This window comes from Lethenteron reissneri, chromosome 13, assembly GCF_015708825.2.
Source record: "Lethenteron reissneri isolate LAM-NWPU_2019-01 chromosome 13, ASM1570882v1, whole genome shotgun sequence".
In the NCBI taxonomy this organism is placed as follows: Eukaryota; Metazoa; Chordata; class Hyperoartia; order Petromyzontiformes; family Petromyzontidae; genus Lethenteron; species Lethenteron reissneri.
Window position 1 is genome coordinate 10,081,410 of NC_083791.1, and position 19,946 is coordinate 10,101,355.

General features: G+C 45.9%; 1 protein-coding gene across 4 annotated transcripts in view; it reads right to left on the reverse strand.

Annotated features, from left to right (window-relative positions):
* The window catches only part of NCAM1 (neural cell adhesion molecule 1), a 202,941-nt gene that overhangs the window by 22,190 nt on the left and 160,805 nt on the right, over positions 1-19,946 (reverse strand). For 2 of the 4 annotated variants that reach the window (XM_061551028.1, XM_061551029.1), the window contains 4 exons: positions 19,371-19,490; positions 15,203-15,221; positions 2,989-3,115; positions 339-519 (listed from right to left, as the gene is read on the reverse strand). In XM_061551028.1, the coding sequence (XP_061407012.1) occupies positions 339-519; positions 2,989-3,115; positions 15,203-15,221; positions 19,371-19,490 (447 nt within the window). The remainder of the gene's footprint in view (positions 1-338; positions 520-2,988; positions 3,116-15,202; positions 15,222-19,370; positions 19,491-19,946) is intronic. The other 2 variants (XM_061551025.1, XM_061551026.1) reach the window with 2 other exon arrangements.

Sequence of the window (19,946 nt, forward strand, 5' to 3'; positions counted from 1 at the left end):
TGACGGCAATTTAAACCTATGAAACAAAAGTACTCGTGATGATTGATTTGCTTTTCACATTGAATGGAGATTGGGTCCAATTTACAGCGGGGAAAAGCAGGTCGGAAAACACGGCCAGGCTACACGCGCCCACCAAGAAGCGCGCTGACGCTAACACTCGGCGTGGGAACGTTAACGTGCGGTCATCTCATTGTTGCAACCTAAACCTCATCATCTGCGCGCCATGGCAATGCGCAACTTCCACTATCGAGCCGCGAATGCACGCACGCTCGAGCCCATCGCCCCCTTCTCGGCGGACGATGGTCTGACTCACCCGTCACGCCACGCGCGGCCCGTACCTGCGTTGGCTGTTGGCTTGGGTTGGGTGGTGAACCGGTGCTCTGCCGGGTCGGAGTCGCCCTCCTTGTTGATGGCTCTGACGTGCACCTCGTACTCCGTGTTCCACTTGAGCGACGACAGCATGGCGTGCTTGCTGGTGGACGGGGCCCGCTGCTCCAGCCACTCGGCGCTGCCGTCCACCTGCGAGAACCGGCGGCCGTCACTCAGGAACGTTAACCCTGACCGGATGTTATCTGTCTCGCCTGGCATGCGGGAGGTCGTGGGTTCGACCCGACCCTGATGCCCGCCGTGTATTTGGAGTTTGCGTGACCGATGCTCAGAGAGTGGAGCTCATCGCCGACAAGTGAGAGGGCACCTCCGATTGGCGCGGTTGGCTACGTACGATGCGAAAGAAGTTCAACATATATATGTACAGCGCCTGCACTACCAACTGGCGAGCAGAACGAGCAGCGCAGAGTAATGGCGGCGCCAATGGTGGCAAGATGTTAACTACCTCACCTGGTGTACAGGAGGTCGTGGGTTGGATCCCAACCCTGACGCCTGCCGTATATTTATAGTCTGCATGCCTCTCTCCCTGTGGTCGCGTGGATTTTTCTCCGGGTTCTCAGGTTTTTCCCTCCTCATTTAGAATCAATGTGCGTCGAGAGTATTTGGCTGCGATACATTTCCACATCAATAGCCACTTCGTTGAGCTATCATTTGTGGCCAGGTCGTTTCTGACAAAGAGCTATATAGCTCAGTGGACCTTACCTGATAAAATAAAAAATTAGTTTAGTTTAGTTTAATATGACGAAATGGGAGGAGATCTTTGTCTTTTTTTTGTATGCACATGCGAGGAGAGTAGGCATATTGATTATTCCACCGACTGGATTCTGGTTATCTTGGATCAATTCCACATCATCCATACCATTGGCTTCCCCTAAGTCAACTCGGCCTCGTGCAGTGAATGAACATTCGAAATGGAGAGACGGGCGACCGAGCATGCTGCTGAGCGCGGGCGATTTCGTTGCCGCCTGATGCGTCAGCTTTAATGTGCTTGCTATCAGCAATGGAAAAAAATGTGGGTTTTAATCTGATAGGATGACTCCGTGTCCATCGTTAAAATAAGTGAGACGCAGGGGTGGCCAAGCAGTTTATCTGCTGGACATCTGTGAAAAACATCTTCGTAGCTCATGGGATTCGTCTGGCCTAAATAATGGGTCAGAGTTCTGAGCCTGCACAACTGAGACCATGGGTTCAAATCTAAGGTTAGAGCCGCCCGTGATTGTGCCACTTGGTGGTGGTGAAGTCACATGGTGCTTTGTGACAGTTCAGGAGAAGTGCCAAAGGCTCATTGGCAGGAGGTCATGAGACAGGCCCAAGCGCCCTGAGAATGATACATTTAAATTATTATTGTTGTATGGATAAATGACTGAAATCAATGGTAGATGCACTAACTGCCACTCCTTGCTGTATTTTAGCTGCCTGGTGATCTGCTCATTAAACTATATTTTATTTATTTTACCAGGTAAGGCCCACTGACCTATATAGCTCTTTTTCAGATGCGACCTGGCCGCAAGTGATAGCCCAATGAAGTGGCTTATCATGTGGGAATGTATAGCAGCCAAATACTCTAAACGTGTGATGTCGATTCTAAATGTGGATGGAAACACCGGAGGACCCGAAGAAAAATCCACATGACCACGGGGAATACATGCAAACTCCAAATATAAGGCATCGTCAGGGTCTGGATCGAACCCACAACCTCCTGTATACCAGGCAAAGCAGTTAACATCTATCCACCGTAGCGCTCATATGTCCTCCTTTGTTGCTTGAGGGAGACTGCCTACAACTGTCCAGTATCATCTAGTATTAGCCTTCTGCACAGTGGGTGATCTTGACATCACCATTGCCAGTTGTTGACAGGTCCACACATGCGATACACGCACATATACATGTGCCCAAACGCAAAGATTTCCCTACAGCCTTAACAAGCTGTTGGGGCAAATGCTGCTAACAAGTACCTGTGAAGGCTGGCACGAAGCAGTAGGGGGGTGAGTGACCAGTACCATGCCTGGCCACCTTTGTCTCCCCAGTAATGACGTTTTCACACCCCACTAAGCACACATTTTGGGCTGAGTCGACCTAGGAGATGCCCTGGACTAGTTAAGACGTGCGTAGCTGACGTTGGCCGGGTGAAGGAATCGAACTCCACTCGCTGGGCTCGTAATTCAGTGCGCTAGCCACTACACTGCCGCTCTGCACATATCTAATTCACAGTAAACCCTTGGATTGCGAGTAACTTGGTCTGCGAGTGTTTTGCAAGACGAGCAAATTTTTTTAATAAATATTAATTTGATAAACGAGCGAGGTCTTGCAATACGAGTAGTACGTGTATGCGCTTAGGTTTTTTCGGTAAAGTCACGTAGGTAAAAATTAAAAAACAGAAATAAAATAATTTTATTTCTATTATTATTTCTATTTATATTATTTATTATTATTTATTTTTACCTACGTGACTTTACCAAAAAAACCTAAGAGTATGATATACGAGTGCTTTGATATACGAGTGCTTTGGATTACAAACACGTTTTCCGGAACGAATTATGCTCGCAATCCAAGGTTTCACTGTATAGGTATATATACACACACTCACACATGTATACATACCGGCCGATGTTTGACCAGGTAGTGCTGGATGGGGGAGCCTCCGTCATCCTGCGACACCCAGGAAATGACGTAGGAATTCCCGGTCGAGCCGACACTCCCGTGCACCTTGGGCGGGCTCGGCTCTCCTGCAGACGGCAGAGCAGGATAAACACATGTCATACGATACATGCACGCATGTCTGTATGTGTGTGTGTCAACGCTAGCGCGAGTGCATCATTTGCATGTACGGTGGGTATCACAGCAATAAGAATCTTCTTGGTTCTTTCGGTAAAGTCACGTAGAATGGAAATAATTCAGACTCTGTCTTCTCGACAGACCTGTTCTCCACCTGAGGACGGCTGCTTGCGTTGTGGCCGAAACGTCGTGAGAATTATTTAATTATGTTTTATTATTATTATTTTATTATTTCCATTCTACGTGACTTTACCGAAAGAACCAAGAAGACGAATCCCTGCAGTCACGAAAGCTTTAAATAGTTATAAGAATGTTGTATATGAGGGGTGGTTTATTCGGATAAAAGAATTGGTTATCATGGCTGCAGTTGGGAGGTTAGCACAATCAACTGCTCATTGAAGCAGTGGAAAACTGCGATAAGGTTGACTTCAAACGTTCCGTGACCAAATCGTCCTCAATGTGCCTGCTCGTATCTTGGAAGATAGGCAATGTTGGGCTTGGTTTTGTATTCGGATGTGCTGAGTGTCAATTCTCTCGTGTGCCTGGGTTTTCTCTGGGCACTCCCAATTTTTTCTGCCCACCCAGTAAACACTCACGAATAAAACTGGCCAAAAGATAGCAATGCAGGAAATTCCTGAATCGAAACAGTCTTGAGACTCAAGTGAAGCTTTCTTGGTTAAAGACGTGGCGGGATTAAAATACTCCTCACGTTAAGTTTTGAGCAACTTTTAAAACTGTACAAAAACACATGTTTAATCCACACCTCATATTTACGTGTCAATTTACTTGTAAGTATGCACACATTCAGAAGGATCAAAAAGTAAGAGTTAGTTGTTAATGTGAGACTTGCTTCACGTTTGGATCAACATAAAAATCACCCTGGCAAAAAAAAAGTGAATCATCCACGGCTCCATTGCAAAGCTATTGTCACCATCTCACGCGTACCTAATGAGCAATAGCCGCGGTATGACCCATTTTTTTTTTGCTAGATTAAGCCGTAGCGGAATCAAAAACAGACTGTCCCAGAACATTCCGGGCATCAAGGATTCTCAAGATCCGATTCCCGTGCAACATTCCATTTTTAAACGTTTGCCAATGTTTGCGCTAGCCACTCACATTTAATGTTTGAGGGTAATGCTTGTGTAAGATGCTGATTGGTAAACTTGAAAATATGAATTGAATGGTGCTGGGTAATGGAGCTGGAAAAACGCAACACTGTTATTTAGAAAATTTCTTTACAATTTAATGAAAAAAATTAGCAATAATAACTCAACATAATGGAACCCATCAACTGGGAATATCCACAAATTATCACCGCTATTGTAGTTTAATTAAACAAGGCTTGGCATATTATTAAACTGCCGTGCATCAAACGTTAAACTAAAAATTAAAACCATAAGTATCTCTTTTTTATATATATACACACTTTATTTTAAAGCAAGGCGCCACCCAGGGGAAATGTGCAATCCAGAAAGGGTTGGAAAATTCCACGGTAAAATGTTTGGGAGTGCCGAAGGATTGGGATAAAAGAATCGACAGCAAAGGCAGAATTCATTGAGAGAATGAGGCTGCAACGCGACTCAAAACTATGGCAGGGAGAATTGAGGGTTGGGTGTTTTTTTTGTTATCATTTATATTAAGTTCACTTGCTTGCTTGCTTAGGACTGTGCAAATCTTTCGGTCGTTTTTTAACCCACTTCCCGTGATCCAATCGAGCTGACATTTTCCACACAGACTCGTTGTGCGTGACAATTAATGTTCGTGAAAATTTTTTTCCGAAATTTTACACTTTTTAGGACAAAAATATTATATTTAATTACCAATTGCTTAATGGTGCAATGCAATCATCTGACCCATAGGTGGCAGCCATCTCAAGCCAGAGGACGAGAGGACTCTAGCCACCACGCATATAAAGGATTTATAGTGAAAAACTTTGTTTTTACGGGTTATACTTGTTCATTGGCGGGAAGGCGGGGGAATCGTGTGTTATACTTCTAATATCTAAGGACACTTCAAAGCGTATGGTGAGTGGAAAGAAAGGTCATTAATTAAAACGAATGATATTAAATTTGTTTTTGCTTAAAGAGTCATTTTGGAAAAGATCAAAAGAGACTCAAAGTGTGCTCAGAACAGACGCGGGAGAATGTCTGGTCACCCTCGTCTCCAAAGCAACGTGCAAAAAACATTATTTGCTCAATTTAATTAAGAATAGTGGCTAAACTCATCCTAAGGGTGAATAATAACAATGTTAAAATGTTGTATTTTTACACAAAAATTACTTTCAACAGGCGATATTCAATGCACGAGGATTCAAGAATGTGGTGGTGGAAAATATTAAATTCATGTCAACGGAATTATAGCTACTTCATTTGTCCTATATATATAAAAACAATACATTGCTTGTGGAAATAACGGAATTATTTTTCATTAAAAGCAATTTATATTAAAGCAATTTAACATGGAGTTTTGCATAGTAAAGCCATGTAACATCTTGGGAATGTATTTAAATGCTAAGCTGTATTGCAAAATACTATATAATCTTAATATTATGCAAATTATATAAACCTGCCCTCAATGTAACATCAAAGAAAAAAACAGCTTAAGATATAAGAGTATAGTTTAACAGGCATATACAAATATTAAACATAACCGCGCACATGAAAAAAAAACATTTAAAATTAGGTTTTAAATGCGTTAAAATATATAGGCGAGTATTTAATTCATTGACGTCTTTATTTTTTCTATTTTTTTTTACCTCCTGTTTAGCAGCGATGCAGACACCAGGACATCACCATCACCATGACAACGCAAACCATGTGATGGGTCACATGATCACATGATGATTGGTGGTGGTAGGAGGAGGAGGAGGGGGTTGGTTTGGTATATTTTGGAGGTTTGGAACGGCGCATGGGAACAACAAAAAAACACAAAAAAGCAAAGAAACATCAAGCTGGAATGAACAAAGGGTTAACTAACACACACTGGCACTCGCACGCAGGGTACCACAACACGCAGAGAATGATTAACTTGGCAGAATGCATTGAAAGCACGTCTGTCTCGTTCGTTTCGTGCAGCGTCTTTGAGGCGTCGTCGCATTTAAATTGCTCAAAATATATATTTTTAAATATAACACCCAAAATGGACACTGCTCTTGCAAACGAGATGCTCCATCTCAAGGGATTTTCGGCGTAAAATATTTTGCAATAAACAAAAAAATAATGCTGGCATTAGTGCTGCTTTATAAATCATGCCACGCTTTGAATAGACAATGAGCATTCTGTCTCCCACCACCTGAATCTATTTACCTCGAAATCTACCGGTCCATCCTTACAGATTATTAACGCCGTTCAATCTTCCTCCAGCGGAATCCATTAAATTATCCTTATTAAACGCATTTCAACAACGCGAACAACTGTCAATTCGCAGCAACTCATTTTTTTCTGTTAGAGCACAACATATTTGAGTTTGCAAAAAGAGATATATGTAGCAAACAAGCCTTGGCCGAGGAACTGTGGTAACAATAACGCTGCACCCGTTGAAGACAAACGGAGGGAGCAGATGCCATGGGCGTCTGACAAGATCGTTAATATGCAGGTCTTGCCGTGCGGGGCTTTTTCCCTGAGGTACGCAACTGCTGTGTTTATGCAACTGTAACTGAAGGATAACGGGGAATTTCAAGTTTGTTGATCTAAATTGTTGCCTTGCTGAAAGGAAGGGGGCACTGCGTGCATTTATTTTAAGCGACGATTTGGCTCTATGCACAATGCTAGTGGTTACAGGAGGGCAGCTCTAACCAGCCCATACTGGACATGTGTAAAAAAGAGCTTCACGGATCATCGGATTCCTCCAGTCTGAGTAAGGATCCTGATAAAGGTTCTGATGTAAGGCGGGAACAAAGGGCGGAACGGACACTACGCTTTGCAGACTGCCAAGTTAGGTTTTCTCCGGGTGTAGCATTTAAAAAATTATATTTAACACGAACAGTATGCATACGTAAAAAATAAATCTATTTCATACATTGATGCAAGCGGCAGCCAAGCATAAAATGTATTATATTCCATAACTTGTCATTAAAAATAACACATTATGCACATCCTGTAAAATGAACAGCACACACACAACGCAACGCGACAAATTCATTTATATATATTTTTTGTTACACAGAGCGGACGCTGGAGGCCCCTGCGATGCTGACCGGCGCGCACGCAGCTGCACCGTCACCGCATCCCGGACGAAGCTGCATTGCAGCGCTTGCCTGATGAAACCCAAGAATACGCGCATGTGCCACCTATCCCCGAATCCAAACGGAGCACGAGCGGCCAAACTCCATTCAAGCTTGATTTGAAGCTTTCGTGACGGCAGGAATCCATACTCTTTGGTTCTTCCGGTAAAGTCACGTAGGTAGAAAATTAATGGATCGCGACGTTTCGGTCGCTTGAAGACGGTCGCTTGTGTTGCGATCGAAACGTCGTCATCTATTAATTTTCTACCTACGTGACTTTACCGAAAGAACCGAAGAGTATCCATTCAAGCTGTCACACGGCCGGTGGGGGAGGGGGGGGGGACGCTTTGCGCACTCCATCTCAAACTGGCAAGAAGCAACGCGCACCCCGGTTGAATCCAAACAAAAGCAAAACTGTGCAAAAAACAACAATAACAACAACCCAGCAGCACACGCGCACATACACTGAATAGAACCCGCCAAAGCCTTGCGCGGCAGCATTATTCCGAAAGCCGGGGCGACATCAATGTCATCCGTGGAGCAGCCCAAGCCTGGAGACGCCAATTTTCGACTGCATGGCCGCACACTGTCAAAAAAGCCGGCCCAATCCCATGCGTTTGGGTGATTGCCCACGCTCGCAAAGGAGGCATAGCGATCAGCCATACACAGCTGTGCTTCTGAGGCCGTCTAGAACGCTCTCCCTTCCTGATAGTAGGAAGCCACTGGAGCTATGCACTTTTAAATCATCTCGGTTGAAAACTAATTTCTCACAAACTGCTTTTTGTGCTGAGTTTATTGACCTTCCCCCCGCACCTACGATTAGCACGGTTGGCTACGTACGGCGCAAAAGAAGTTCAACATACGTACGTGCGTGCGTACGTTCACACATGGCGTCTGTGTAGCAACAGAGGATGCACGTGGCAGCAGTGTGCTGCCGATGGCCACGCGGAGAGGCCGGTCGAAGTCACCAAGCGTTCATTAACTGGACCCCCGCAGCCCGTCACCGGCTCGAATGATGCAAACCACTTTGCGGAGATGTGGGATGATGATGACGATGTCACATGGGCTCACAAGTTAATTCGCCAATGTCCCAAACAGAATTCTCAGCGGGGCCACATATATACCGTATAAACCTGCTCAATTGAGCGTGGAGCAGTACTCATTTCCCCATTCTCATTCCTGAGCCGTGGATGGAAATTCCATGTTTCTATGGCATGGGTGGGGCGAGTGAATCTTTTCACGGGACAACCATTGTTGATTTCCCCAGCGAGCGGGGTTCATTTTATTGACTTGCAGAGGCGACGAAAGGGCCGAGATGACCCACAGCCGGGGGACTTGCAACTCACGAACCTTCCGGATGCAATCCCGCACGAATTATAATGCGTACGAAGCAACAACAATGGCAACAACAAAAGCGATGTAACTTTTGAAACTCAAAAGAGGCAGTCTGCGAGCCGTCCCTGAAGGTGGCTACACCTTGTCAAAGGAGCTCATGCGAGCGCCGAGGGGTGCACACACGCACGCAACGTGCCAGCCACGTGCAAGCGTCCGACACCTCGCACTTACTGGACTGTATTGGACCTTTAACCGACGAGGCTGCAAACACGGGGGAGGAAGTCACATGAAACTTGGTTTAGTTTTTTTATACAGAAAAAAATAATGGCAGCGGGTCCAGTATTGTTGAGAGAACCATGCCATGCATTACACGCTTAAAGTTAGTGTATTGATAAATGGCGGCTCAGTGAAGGTTATGAAGATTAAACAAAACGCAAATTTTTTTTAGATCTTATATGAATATAGCGCTGCCTTAAAGAATTTCAGACGAGTGATGAACGTCCAATATACATAAGCCCATCACTGCAGCGTAAGGCAAGCAAGCTCTTGGAATGCATGGTGCATGCATTCGAAAGGGAAGTTCCCTCACACGGCCTCAAACATATATTTTTTAAATATCCCGTCCCCTCCCCCCCCCCCCCTCGTTTACAAGCAGAGATGGCGGCAAATCAGCCAAGTGCGATTTTTTTTCTAGCATTAATGCCGACCCAAGTGGGCTAAGCGCATTGCCCTGTGGGCGATCCGCCGCCTTTGTGTGGAGGCACAAAATAAAAGGGCACTCGGGCAACGGGGGCAAGATTGACACATATTGTGGAGCTGACAGCCCAGGCTATGAAAGAGCTTCGGATAATGCGAAAAAAATTGGCAGAATTTGTCACGCAGAGTTTAAGTGGCAGGCACTTTTGGGTCAACATTAATTCGTCACCCCGCAATGTCAGATAACATTCGTTGCAATTACGTGACACCGTCTCAATTTCGGTAAGCAACACATTAGGGTTAGTCATTGCGTAGATTACTTTAGATGCTGAGAAATTTGAAGTATTAATGAATTTGAGGCTCAATAACCTTTTCAAGTTGGCATGCGTGACCACTAATATCAAAATAATTGTGATAGAGCTAGGCAGCAATCGTTCCAAGAACTATTAGTCATTTTATCATTGTTCATTTTTAATCGAGATTCATGCCAGTGGTTAATATATTTAAATTATATTTTTCCAAAATTCATTATCCCTTTGACGCTATATATCACAATCCCAATCTCCAAAAGCAAGCGTTGCTTGATGATGCTGTATTAATCGTCTGCAAAGGATTTGTGTCTTAGCAGAAATCACGTTGGCTTTGTATATGCGCTTTGGAGATTGCATAAAAGAGAGATATTCGCAGGGAAGAATTGCTGCCGCTGCGAATTACACCAAAAGGTCATTAAACTGAAATTACCGTCTTCCCAAATCAGGCAGAATAAGTTGAGCAGTGCTGATGTGAAGAAACGCAAAGCTGAAATTATTTTAATTTAAAGAACGGCGTGTTTTTAATTAGCATTTCGAGTTCCAGTCGGTCAATTATTTCAGCGTGCGCCCTATACATGCCAATGTTGATTGGTCGCATGCCTTCACTTTTTAAGCTAACGTCAGCTGTGCTTTTGCAGAAACACAGCCTGATAGTGCAGATTTTTTTTTACAGTTCTACTCGAGCAGTTCCACAGTCTCTGCAAATTTTATTTCACGAAAAAATGAGAAAGAAGCTCAAGCACACAGCGCAATGCATTAAAGCATCACTTACACACAACCTCTGCCGTAACGGCTTCTGCCGGAAGAGGACCTGACCCCAGCAACTCCGAGACGGTGACATCAAAGACGCTCCCCTCGGAAGCCGGCGTCGTCGTCGCCATCGTCGCCGCATGCCCCGGCGCAGGAACGGCCTGCAGGTTTTGGTTTGGCGGCGCGGCGCTCGCCGGCACGATGACCTCGGCGACCGGCACGAGCGTGGTTTGCGAGACGGACTCCGCAAGAGAGTCGCGGAACGGGACGAGCCCGCCGACAAAAGTGCTTCTCTCCGTCGCCCTCTCCGTCGTGGGCTCCGTGACGTGCCCGGCTACGTCGCTGGCCGAAAGCTCGGACTGGGTGGCATCGTCGGTGCCAGGAGGAGCGGCGGATGTCACCGTGTAATCGAGGACCTCAACGGCCGCGGCGACGGCGGTGGACGGAGACAGGGCCCTGGGACTCGGAGAAGACTCCGAGTGCGTGGAGTGGCCGAGCGGCGGCGCCTCCGTCGTGACGTCGAGGGAGGGGGCGGCGGTGGCGGTGTTGCCAGACGCTTCCGTGGAAACCGAGAGCTCCGTCGTGCCACTGAACCGAGGGGGCGGCCCTGTGAGATCCGTCAATGTGGGCGCAGTGGCCGTGGTTCCGGCTGAACCATCTCCCACGCCATGGGTAGTTGCTTCCTCGGAAGGCGTCACGGAAGCAAAAGCAAGGCCGTCAGGCACGGTCGCCGTGCGCTCCGTGGACGGGGGTGGTGGTGAGGATGCTGTTGGCTCGGCAGATGGAGAATATTCAGCCATGGTTCCTTCAATTCCCACGGTGTGCTCAGGGGCACTCGGAGATGTCGCGGGGATTGCTTCAGTCACACTTGAGAGGGTCACAGCTTCTTGCGCTGTGGCTTCTTGCGTTATGGCTTCTTGCGTTGTGGCTACTTCTTGTGTTATGGCTTCTTGCGTTGTGGCTTCTTCTTGCGTTGTGGCTTCTTTTTGCATTGTGGCTGCTTCTTGCGGTAAGGCAGTGGGAGGCTCCGACACAACCGCTAGCTCAGGGGTCGAGGGAAATGGGCCTCCTTGTGCCGTGGGAGATTCCGGTGAGGTTTGCGGCGCTGCGTCCGCGGTGACACCACCGGGGGCCTCGTCACCACCCCGCGTTGGCGACGGGAATCCGTCACTTGTGACGTCATGTGACTGGGGCACCGTGGAATCATCGGTGGCGTCGAGGTCACCCGTGGTTGGATGGGTACTTGGACTATTGACTACAGTTGTTAAAAAGCAAACACATATCGGCTGATTACAAATTAAAAAGTAGCAATTAAATAATGAGAAGTTTTTTTTTTTCCCCGACCTGCCCCCCTCCCTCCCCATCCAAATGACATTTAAAAAAAATGCGTAATGCACTTAATGTAGATGCGTCTGTGGTATAAAGTGGCAGTGTGAGCAGATCCTGTTGAAAAAGGACTTACGTGGTGCTCCGGTTTGAACCTCACCGGCGCTGCGGATGGCACGTTTGAGCTGGAAGCCGCTGGCGACGTCTTTGCCAGGCCCAACGAGACTACTCGGAAAAGGCTTCGATGCTCCGTTCCAGCCATCGGACGCAACTGCTGCCGAGGCTCTTGGCCAAGCTTGGCCGCGCACAAACCTCTCCAAGATCACGACGACCTCTTGAAAGCGATCGACTGAAGGGAGCGCGGCTGTATCCACTTGAGAAAGAAAATTGTCAAGTAAATGAATTGAAGAGTCCATAATTCAAACAAGCGGGTTTTGTTTCAAGTTTCTCTAGTCTTAGCGGGGTGTGTGATCAACGGCGCATGCTCTGCCACACCGATAGCTCACGGAGCGCACATCTCTCCCCAGGAGCTGGGCTGCAAAGAAGGCATGCGAGCGTGGAAGAACCGTTTCGTCGAAATGCTGTGGTCCATTGTGAGAAAGTCTGCGAGTAGCTTCTAATTATTATTTTAAAAAGCAGGAGTTTTTTTTGTTGTTCACTCTTTGCGCGATGCTTGATTTCAAGGCGTTCCCCCTCTGGCTTTTTGCTTCACACAAAAGCGAAGCAAGCGCATGTTAGGATGCGTTGTTTTCATTGCAAAAACAGGCAGTGGAAGAGGAATGGCTTGATGCTGCATACTTTTGAGAAAAACATTTTGAGCAAAGCAAAAGTTTGCCAAGATTGTAGTGAAGAAGACGTCTTTAATAGGTGCCATATAAAAATAAAACACAGTTTTCATGAATATTGTAAATTCTTCTAAACTGAAATTGCACAACTCGAGCTTTAAATTACGTATTTTTAGCCATGTGCACATGAAAGAAATGTTGAATAAAAACCGTATATTTTTGGGGGTTTCTTCCAAATCCTAGTTCGTACGCACAATCAAGTGCCGTGCAGCAAAAACAGAGAATCGATGTTTACACAAACAATTTAGCGATGCTCCACTGCCAGTGGTGCACAATTAAAAAAAAATATCCGTCAATTATAAATGTGAACTGCTTTTAGTGTTTAATGTGTTGCCCTTCCCCTGCTCCTCCAATTAGCATGGTTGGCTACGTACGGTACGAAAAGAGTACAAAATACGTACATACAAACCGCACTTCCGATTATCACGGTTGGCTACGTACGGTGCGAAAAGAGTTCAACATGTGTACGTACAATAATGCTGGGGGGGTCTTAAAAGTGTAAAAAAAAGTTTGACGTTTCAGGAAAAGGCCCTTTTAAATTGCATAAACAACAGAGGCCAGGGAGACCCGAGTGGATGATAATAGTTGGAGACTGCAATTGCTTACACCACGAGGCCTGATAAGAATTACGCTTTCAGAAAACGAAATGTTTGTGATGTAAGTTTCACGTGAATATTAAAAGTTCAACTGTCGCGGCAGCGGACATTTTGTGAACACCAGATGACGCTGGGATGTCATCTCCAGCAAATCGTTGTACAATACAAATTGTCAACGCTTTGCTAGCCTTTTAAACATTTCCACAGATTTGATGATAAAGCGATAAATCAAATGGCATATTTTCCCATCACGTGACAAACTTGATTTTATTTTTTGGGTGGTGGAGGGTTACATGGCGAAAACATTACCCCTATACCTCCAAGATTTAACCAAACAGAAACGAAATACGAATCATATTGTTGTTTGTCGTATGACAGTCATACCAATGTTTGCATTCTCAACAGTTGGTATTAATCCAAATTACGTGAATAACCAAACGATGTGTTTGTGTGTTCATGCCCAGTTATTGGTGACCAGGCTGAGATCATAAACTCACAGAACCTGGTTTAATCACAGCTACATGAACCTCGATTTTATTCGAGGAGCCTGAACCCACCCGACCTAAAACCTGATTTTAAAAAAAATGTGTATTTCACATTTGTTTCATTTCATACGTTAAATGTTTGCATTAAAAAGATGAATCAACTCTTCATGGTCACAGACGTGTAAAAACTCACGATCACACCACACATGAAAGCAAAGCTGGGTGGGCGGTGGTTAGGCACAGAAAGTGGGTGGTGGAATGATGAGTGCGTACGCACAAAGCCTGCTGCTTGGTTTGTTAAGCCTCTTGAGAATCAAAACGACCATGATTGCCAATGCGAGGCACATCATTGCCTGCAGTTGCACCCAACAGATGCTTGCAAAAACACGGGGGCCGTTCCGCGTCCGCGAGCTGCACTCACACCGAAGTCGCCGCTTAAAAAACACAAAAACGCTCAACCGCACAGCACACAAGCAATTGGCATTGCACGTTCTGCCCAGAGCAAGCGTTCTTGGGCAAGCGTTTCCTGCCTAAATGAATGAAAAGTTCCCTAGCAATTCAATCCTACGGTGATTTAGACGCAAGAATTGATCATCCCCGATCTCGTATGTACATTAGTTGCCGTCCGTGCCCTAATTGCAAATGTTATAAAATAATTTGAATACGTGAAACAAAACAAGACGGCAATTTTTACACACGCAATTTGACGCATGTATCCTGACCCTTGAGAATGATGCGTCTATGCATTGTTACACCTCTAATATACGTGTTTATGGGAATATATGAGGCACGTGTTCATATAGAGTACGTAGCGGTGTAATGGTTAGCGTGCTGTGCTACCATCCCAGGGATTCCAGGCTCAATTTGTGGCCGTGATGCACACCACTTGTAAAGCGGTGTCTGAAGCTGTTGTCGGCTTCATCTAGGTTAACTCAGCCAAAAATGTATTTTCCAATGCCACGCAATAAAGACATTGGCATTGGGGAAACGGGAGGTGGCTGGGTGTGGCACTGGAGCCACGCTAATCATCCACGTGCCACACTGGCTTTAACAGGCGCTTGCTGAAAGGAACTCACCCAGCAATTTTATTGGCTAAAAAACCGGGGGATCACTGGGGATCATTGTTGTATAGATCATTCCATAAAATGTTTCACAATGTGAAATCTTCCTCCCACACGCATGCAGGTAACCGTGTAATGGCCACGCTCAGTAGCCAACGTCAGCCACGAGAGACGATGGGGGGGGGGGGGGGGGGAAGATCGACTATTGTGAAGCCTAAGGCTCATGGAGGAATGAGACCAAACGCTTCACCTGTTCAAGCCTGATGCAGAGAGATGGAACTGGGCGGTCGTATAATTCAAGAGGCTGCTACTAGAGCTAAGCGCAATGATCCGTGGTGTTGTGTTTAAGACGCACAATGCTACTGCTTAACGCTTGTGCGCCTATGGCATTAAGCGACACACAAGGCTACTTACTGAAACGGTATGAAGACGCTAGATTACAAGTCGGGAGACAGAATGGGGTGGGGGGGGGGGGGGCAGAGAGAAGGACAGAGGGACGGAGGGAGGGAGAGGGATGGGAAATGAATAATTATCAGAACAAAAATCATACACACAAAGTTATAAAGTGTTGGCAGAGGCGACGTTTATGTTTTGCTTGTCATTGCCAAAATCGCTCTGGCTCACTGTCACCGTGTGTTCTCCCTGCAAAAGGATCGTTTTTTCAAAACTCTTTCTGCTCACATAAAAAGAAGTATTTTGGCATAACATGCCAGCGACAATGTTTTTGCGAAATTTGAAAACGAAGGATGCCCCCCCCCCCACCCACCCCGGCCCCACACCGTGGTGGTTCACGGGGTTGTGGGTGTCGAGTGCACCACCACCGCCGGTCAGTGCGCGCCGGTGAAAGTGGGGAGCACAGACGCGCGAGAACAGATGTTACGGAACACCTATGGATTTTGATGCGTTGCTCTCTCTTGCCCGCCACGTGGCCCCACAGCCTATATCGCCCGATACTTCGATACCTCCCTACCGGTTTAAAGAATTCAGACTCTGTCTCTTCGACAGACCTGTTCTCCACCTGAGGACGGCTGCTTGCGTTGTGGCCGAAACGTCGTGAGAATTATTTTATTATGTTTTATTATTTCCATTCTACGTGACTTTACCGAAAGAACCAAGAAGATGACCTCCCTACCGGTTTACGTCGGGAGGGGATGCGTTCCTGAAAGGCGCGATGATGAATATCGAGATGAAGTCAAACGAAGCGACTGACAGGGTGGTAGTAGTAGAAGTAGTTGGTGGTGGTGGTGGCGAAGGCTGAGAGGCGATGGATAACAAGAAAGGGACGGATGGCGCCGCTGGCGACGTGAGCGAGTGGGGTTGAGGCGACGCGGAACGGGGCGTAGTAGTGATAATAATGAAGTGACGACACGTTCTTGGTGCAGACGTAAATCGGGGTACTGCCGTACCCTGTACGACGCATTGCGGTCGCCAATCCCAAGCGCTGTCTGGGCTCAACCCTGCTTAGGTTTCTAGATCTTGGGTGAAACCGAGCGATTTTCACATTCGTGGCGAATTGGTCATTGGGTTGTTACTAATCATTATTAATTATCATCGTAAGATGTTAATACGCTACTGCAGGGGTCGGCAACCTACGGCTCCGGAGCCGCATGCGGCTCTTTACGGGCTGCTTCTTGACGATATGTACGTATGTACTCAAATGCATTGCGGCTCTTGAAATACTGAATTTTGTACCGAATTGGAAAGAAATGGCTTTTCTTGTTATTTTGGTTGCCGACCCCTGCGCTACTGGATGAAGACCACCACGCATGCCGTGTCTGCCATGGGGATATTTTGACCATACTTCACCATGCCGGTCAATGTGGTTTGGTGAAAGTGGCGAAGGGGAGGGGGTTGGGTTGGACTGGTTCAGATATCAGTCGCCACCCACGTGAGCTTGGAATCGAACTCAGGTCACCGGGCTGTAACACAGTAAACTAACCATTCCAACACTGCTCCACTCCCCAAGGTGACAGTGACGATAACAACAATGCGCTCTATGTAGATTTTTTTTGCGCACTTCCTTACGAGTACCATATTCTCAATTGAGCACTTTTGCAACCGTTTACATTTTTTTAATTATTTTTTCTTGTTTGAATTGACTATCAAGATGAGTGCTCACGAATGCTTAATGAGGAAGCAATCAAGAGCATAAATTTCTCGCAACAATGACTGGATGAGCTTGGAGCTCCAAAGGTAATTAAATATGATGGGTCTGAGTCCCAACGCCATAGAGATTGCTATTCATTCATTATTAAGCCTACGTAAGGAACACTGCATCTTCTGAAACCCTCCCTCCCTCTCTCTCTCTTAGATTAATCGTGATAATATTGTACGTGCATTTGCATACAAATGAAAAGGTCTTCTTGTAAGTAGGCGTTCGAAACCGTTGCATTTTGCGTTGTATTCTCATAGAGAATTGTTTCCGTTCAGCCAGGTTTTGTTAAAATGTGTTTTTTCATATTATAATAATGCCATTTGTTGGTGCCTTTTCTAATTTTGAACGATTTCAGCACAACACACAAGGAGATAATTCTCTTGCAATGTAAGGCGACGGCCTCTTGAAAATAAAGTGCATTGGAGCAAAATGTACTTTTTAGGAAATACTTTGTGGCTAGCGTATTCAACTATTTAATGGCATAACGCTTAGGTCACGTGACCACTTGGCATGGCGAACCACTCTGCTGCACCGTTAAGCACAACATAAAAACACACTCAACACTGGAATCGGACAAATATGCCAATGCAAAAAATTCCTGAACAAAAAAGATTCCTGAATCACAGGTTTTCCTGAATATACAAATGGCAATATTCGAATTAAAAGCTAATATCATGAATAGACGCGCAATTAACTATCACGTACTGATGATTTAACCATTCCATCTCACACATTTGAGGTAGTGCTGTGACTCATGGTCACGATTCAATTCAGGAATGATTTTTTGTCTCGGGTTGAGTCTCGTTTGGATCACTGCTCATGTATACCATCACATTCATCTATGAATCGTTACGTGCATAGCAGCTAACGTACGTAACGTGTGTTTATCAGCATCACGGTCACCATTTCCTATTCACTGCTGGATGAAGGCCACTCAACCCGGCCACCATCATTTGCGGTGATGCAATGCCAGAACCGAGCTCACTCCTGCACATGGCATCATCTCTCCATCACCATACCACAGAGGTCACCGCACCACAGAGGTCACCGCACCACAGAGGTCACCACAGAGGTCACCGCACCACAGAGGTCACCGCACCACAGAGGTCACTGCACCACAGAGGTCACCACAGAGGTCACCACACCACAAAGGTCGCCGCACCAGAGGTTACCGCACCACAGAGGTCACCGCAGCACAGAGGTCACTGCACCACAGAGGTCACCACAGAGGTCACCACAGAGGTCACCGCACCACAGAGGTCGCCACACCACAGAGGTCACCGCACCACAGAGGTCACCACAAAGGTCACCACACCACAGAGGTCACCGCACCACAGAGGTCACCATAGAGGTCATCACACCACAGAGGTCACCGCACCACAGAGGTCACCGCACCACAGGGGTCATCCTATTGGATGCTTTCTCTCTCCTATGATTGCCATTCCTTCACCGGTCTTGTCCACTAAGATTACCATTTAATGTTAACTGTCAAATCCACCCATGGCTGAAATGTTCAAAGGTAATTCATTTAAGGATGCTCCTGTGGATAGATCGGAATAGTTTACAGTATTTTTATGCAATTTTTTTTTTTGCAATGAACAATTCTCACAAATGGAGCAAATTAAAGACAGTTGGGGTTTTCAGAATAATACCACAATGGCCCCCAAAAATATATAACACAATTAGTATTATTAATAATAGTATTGTTATGGTATTATAATTATTAATGGTCTTATTATTGAAGTATTATTAATAATTATTGTGCCGATGATAAAAGCGAGGACCGACCTAATCCAAGGCACCACTCATTGTGAAGTATACGTAGATAACAAATGGTATAATAATAATAATACCATTTGGGGCTTTGGATTAAATCGGTCCTTGCTTTTATCATCGGCACAATCTTTGTCATGCACAGAGATGTAGATTAAACGTGCACTCTATATAATCAGCACAAATAATATCACTTCAGGCTGTGTTCCACCCATTCCTCTACGAAACAAAATTCCTACTTCTTAAACAACACTGCACACTCATACGGACAGCTGTAATCACCAGTAAAAAACGATAATCACTCTAAACATAATGAAGTGAATAATTAGCCAAAAAACATTGGAATCATATTTTGAATGGTGACGCATGAAAAATAAATTAACCTCATGATAGTAAAAAAAATACCCACAAAAGCTTAATGAAATTTTGCTACGTAAGAAACTGAGACATTCGTCACAGACAGTGACAGTCCCTTGAACGATTTCAGTCTGATACGCCGTAGAACCCAAGCGATAGCAGCTGTGTCGCACATTCACAAAATTATTTTTTGCCAGTGGCTGCCCCATCAGACAAGTGTCACGCGAAGCAGGATTCACTGGCAGAACGTCCTCTGGTGTCGTGTGAAGTGAGCAAGGCCCGGAGGCCGGACTTACGGATGGGCTCCGTGTAGAACAAGGTTGGCTTGGTGAACGGACCGTCCCCGACGCCGTTACGGGCCGACACCTCCGCCATGTAGTGGGTGTTTGGCTCTAGGTTGGTCACCTTCACTGTGTCTGCTCCCCACGCGTCAGCACACACACGTACACACCCACGCACAGACGGACAAAATTAATTGAAAACTCAGCGGTACAGGCATATTAGGCAGGCGTATGAAGTCAGAGGGAGAGGTAGAGACCGACTGGCCATGTGTGAAAAATAGCTTCCTAGCTCATCGGATTCCTCCAGAATAAATAAAGTCTGAGTGATGCCGCAAAACTGCGGCTTATCTTTTTCTCAATAACCTTTCATCGGACCGATTGAAACATTGTGGGTATTAATTCATGAGAATGACACGACTCTGGCAACTTGTATTTTCAACACAATCTCCCATTACTTGTTGCACACTGCTTGATGTTGTGGTCAGGCCCGGCTCACACAGCAGTGGACAGGCGCAGCTCCCAAGGTAATGTCTGGCCTCTATACCGCAGCGTGTATCCCGAAGCCCAAACGCGCCCCAACCCCCTCTGCCT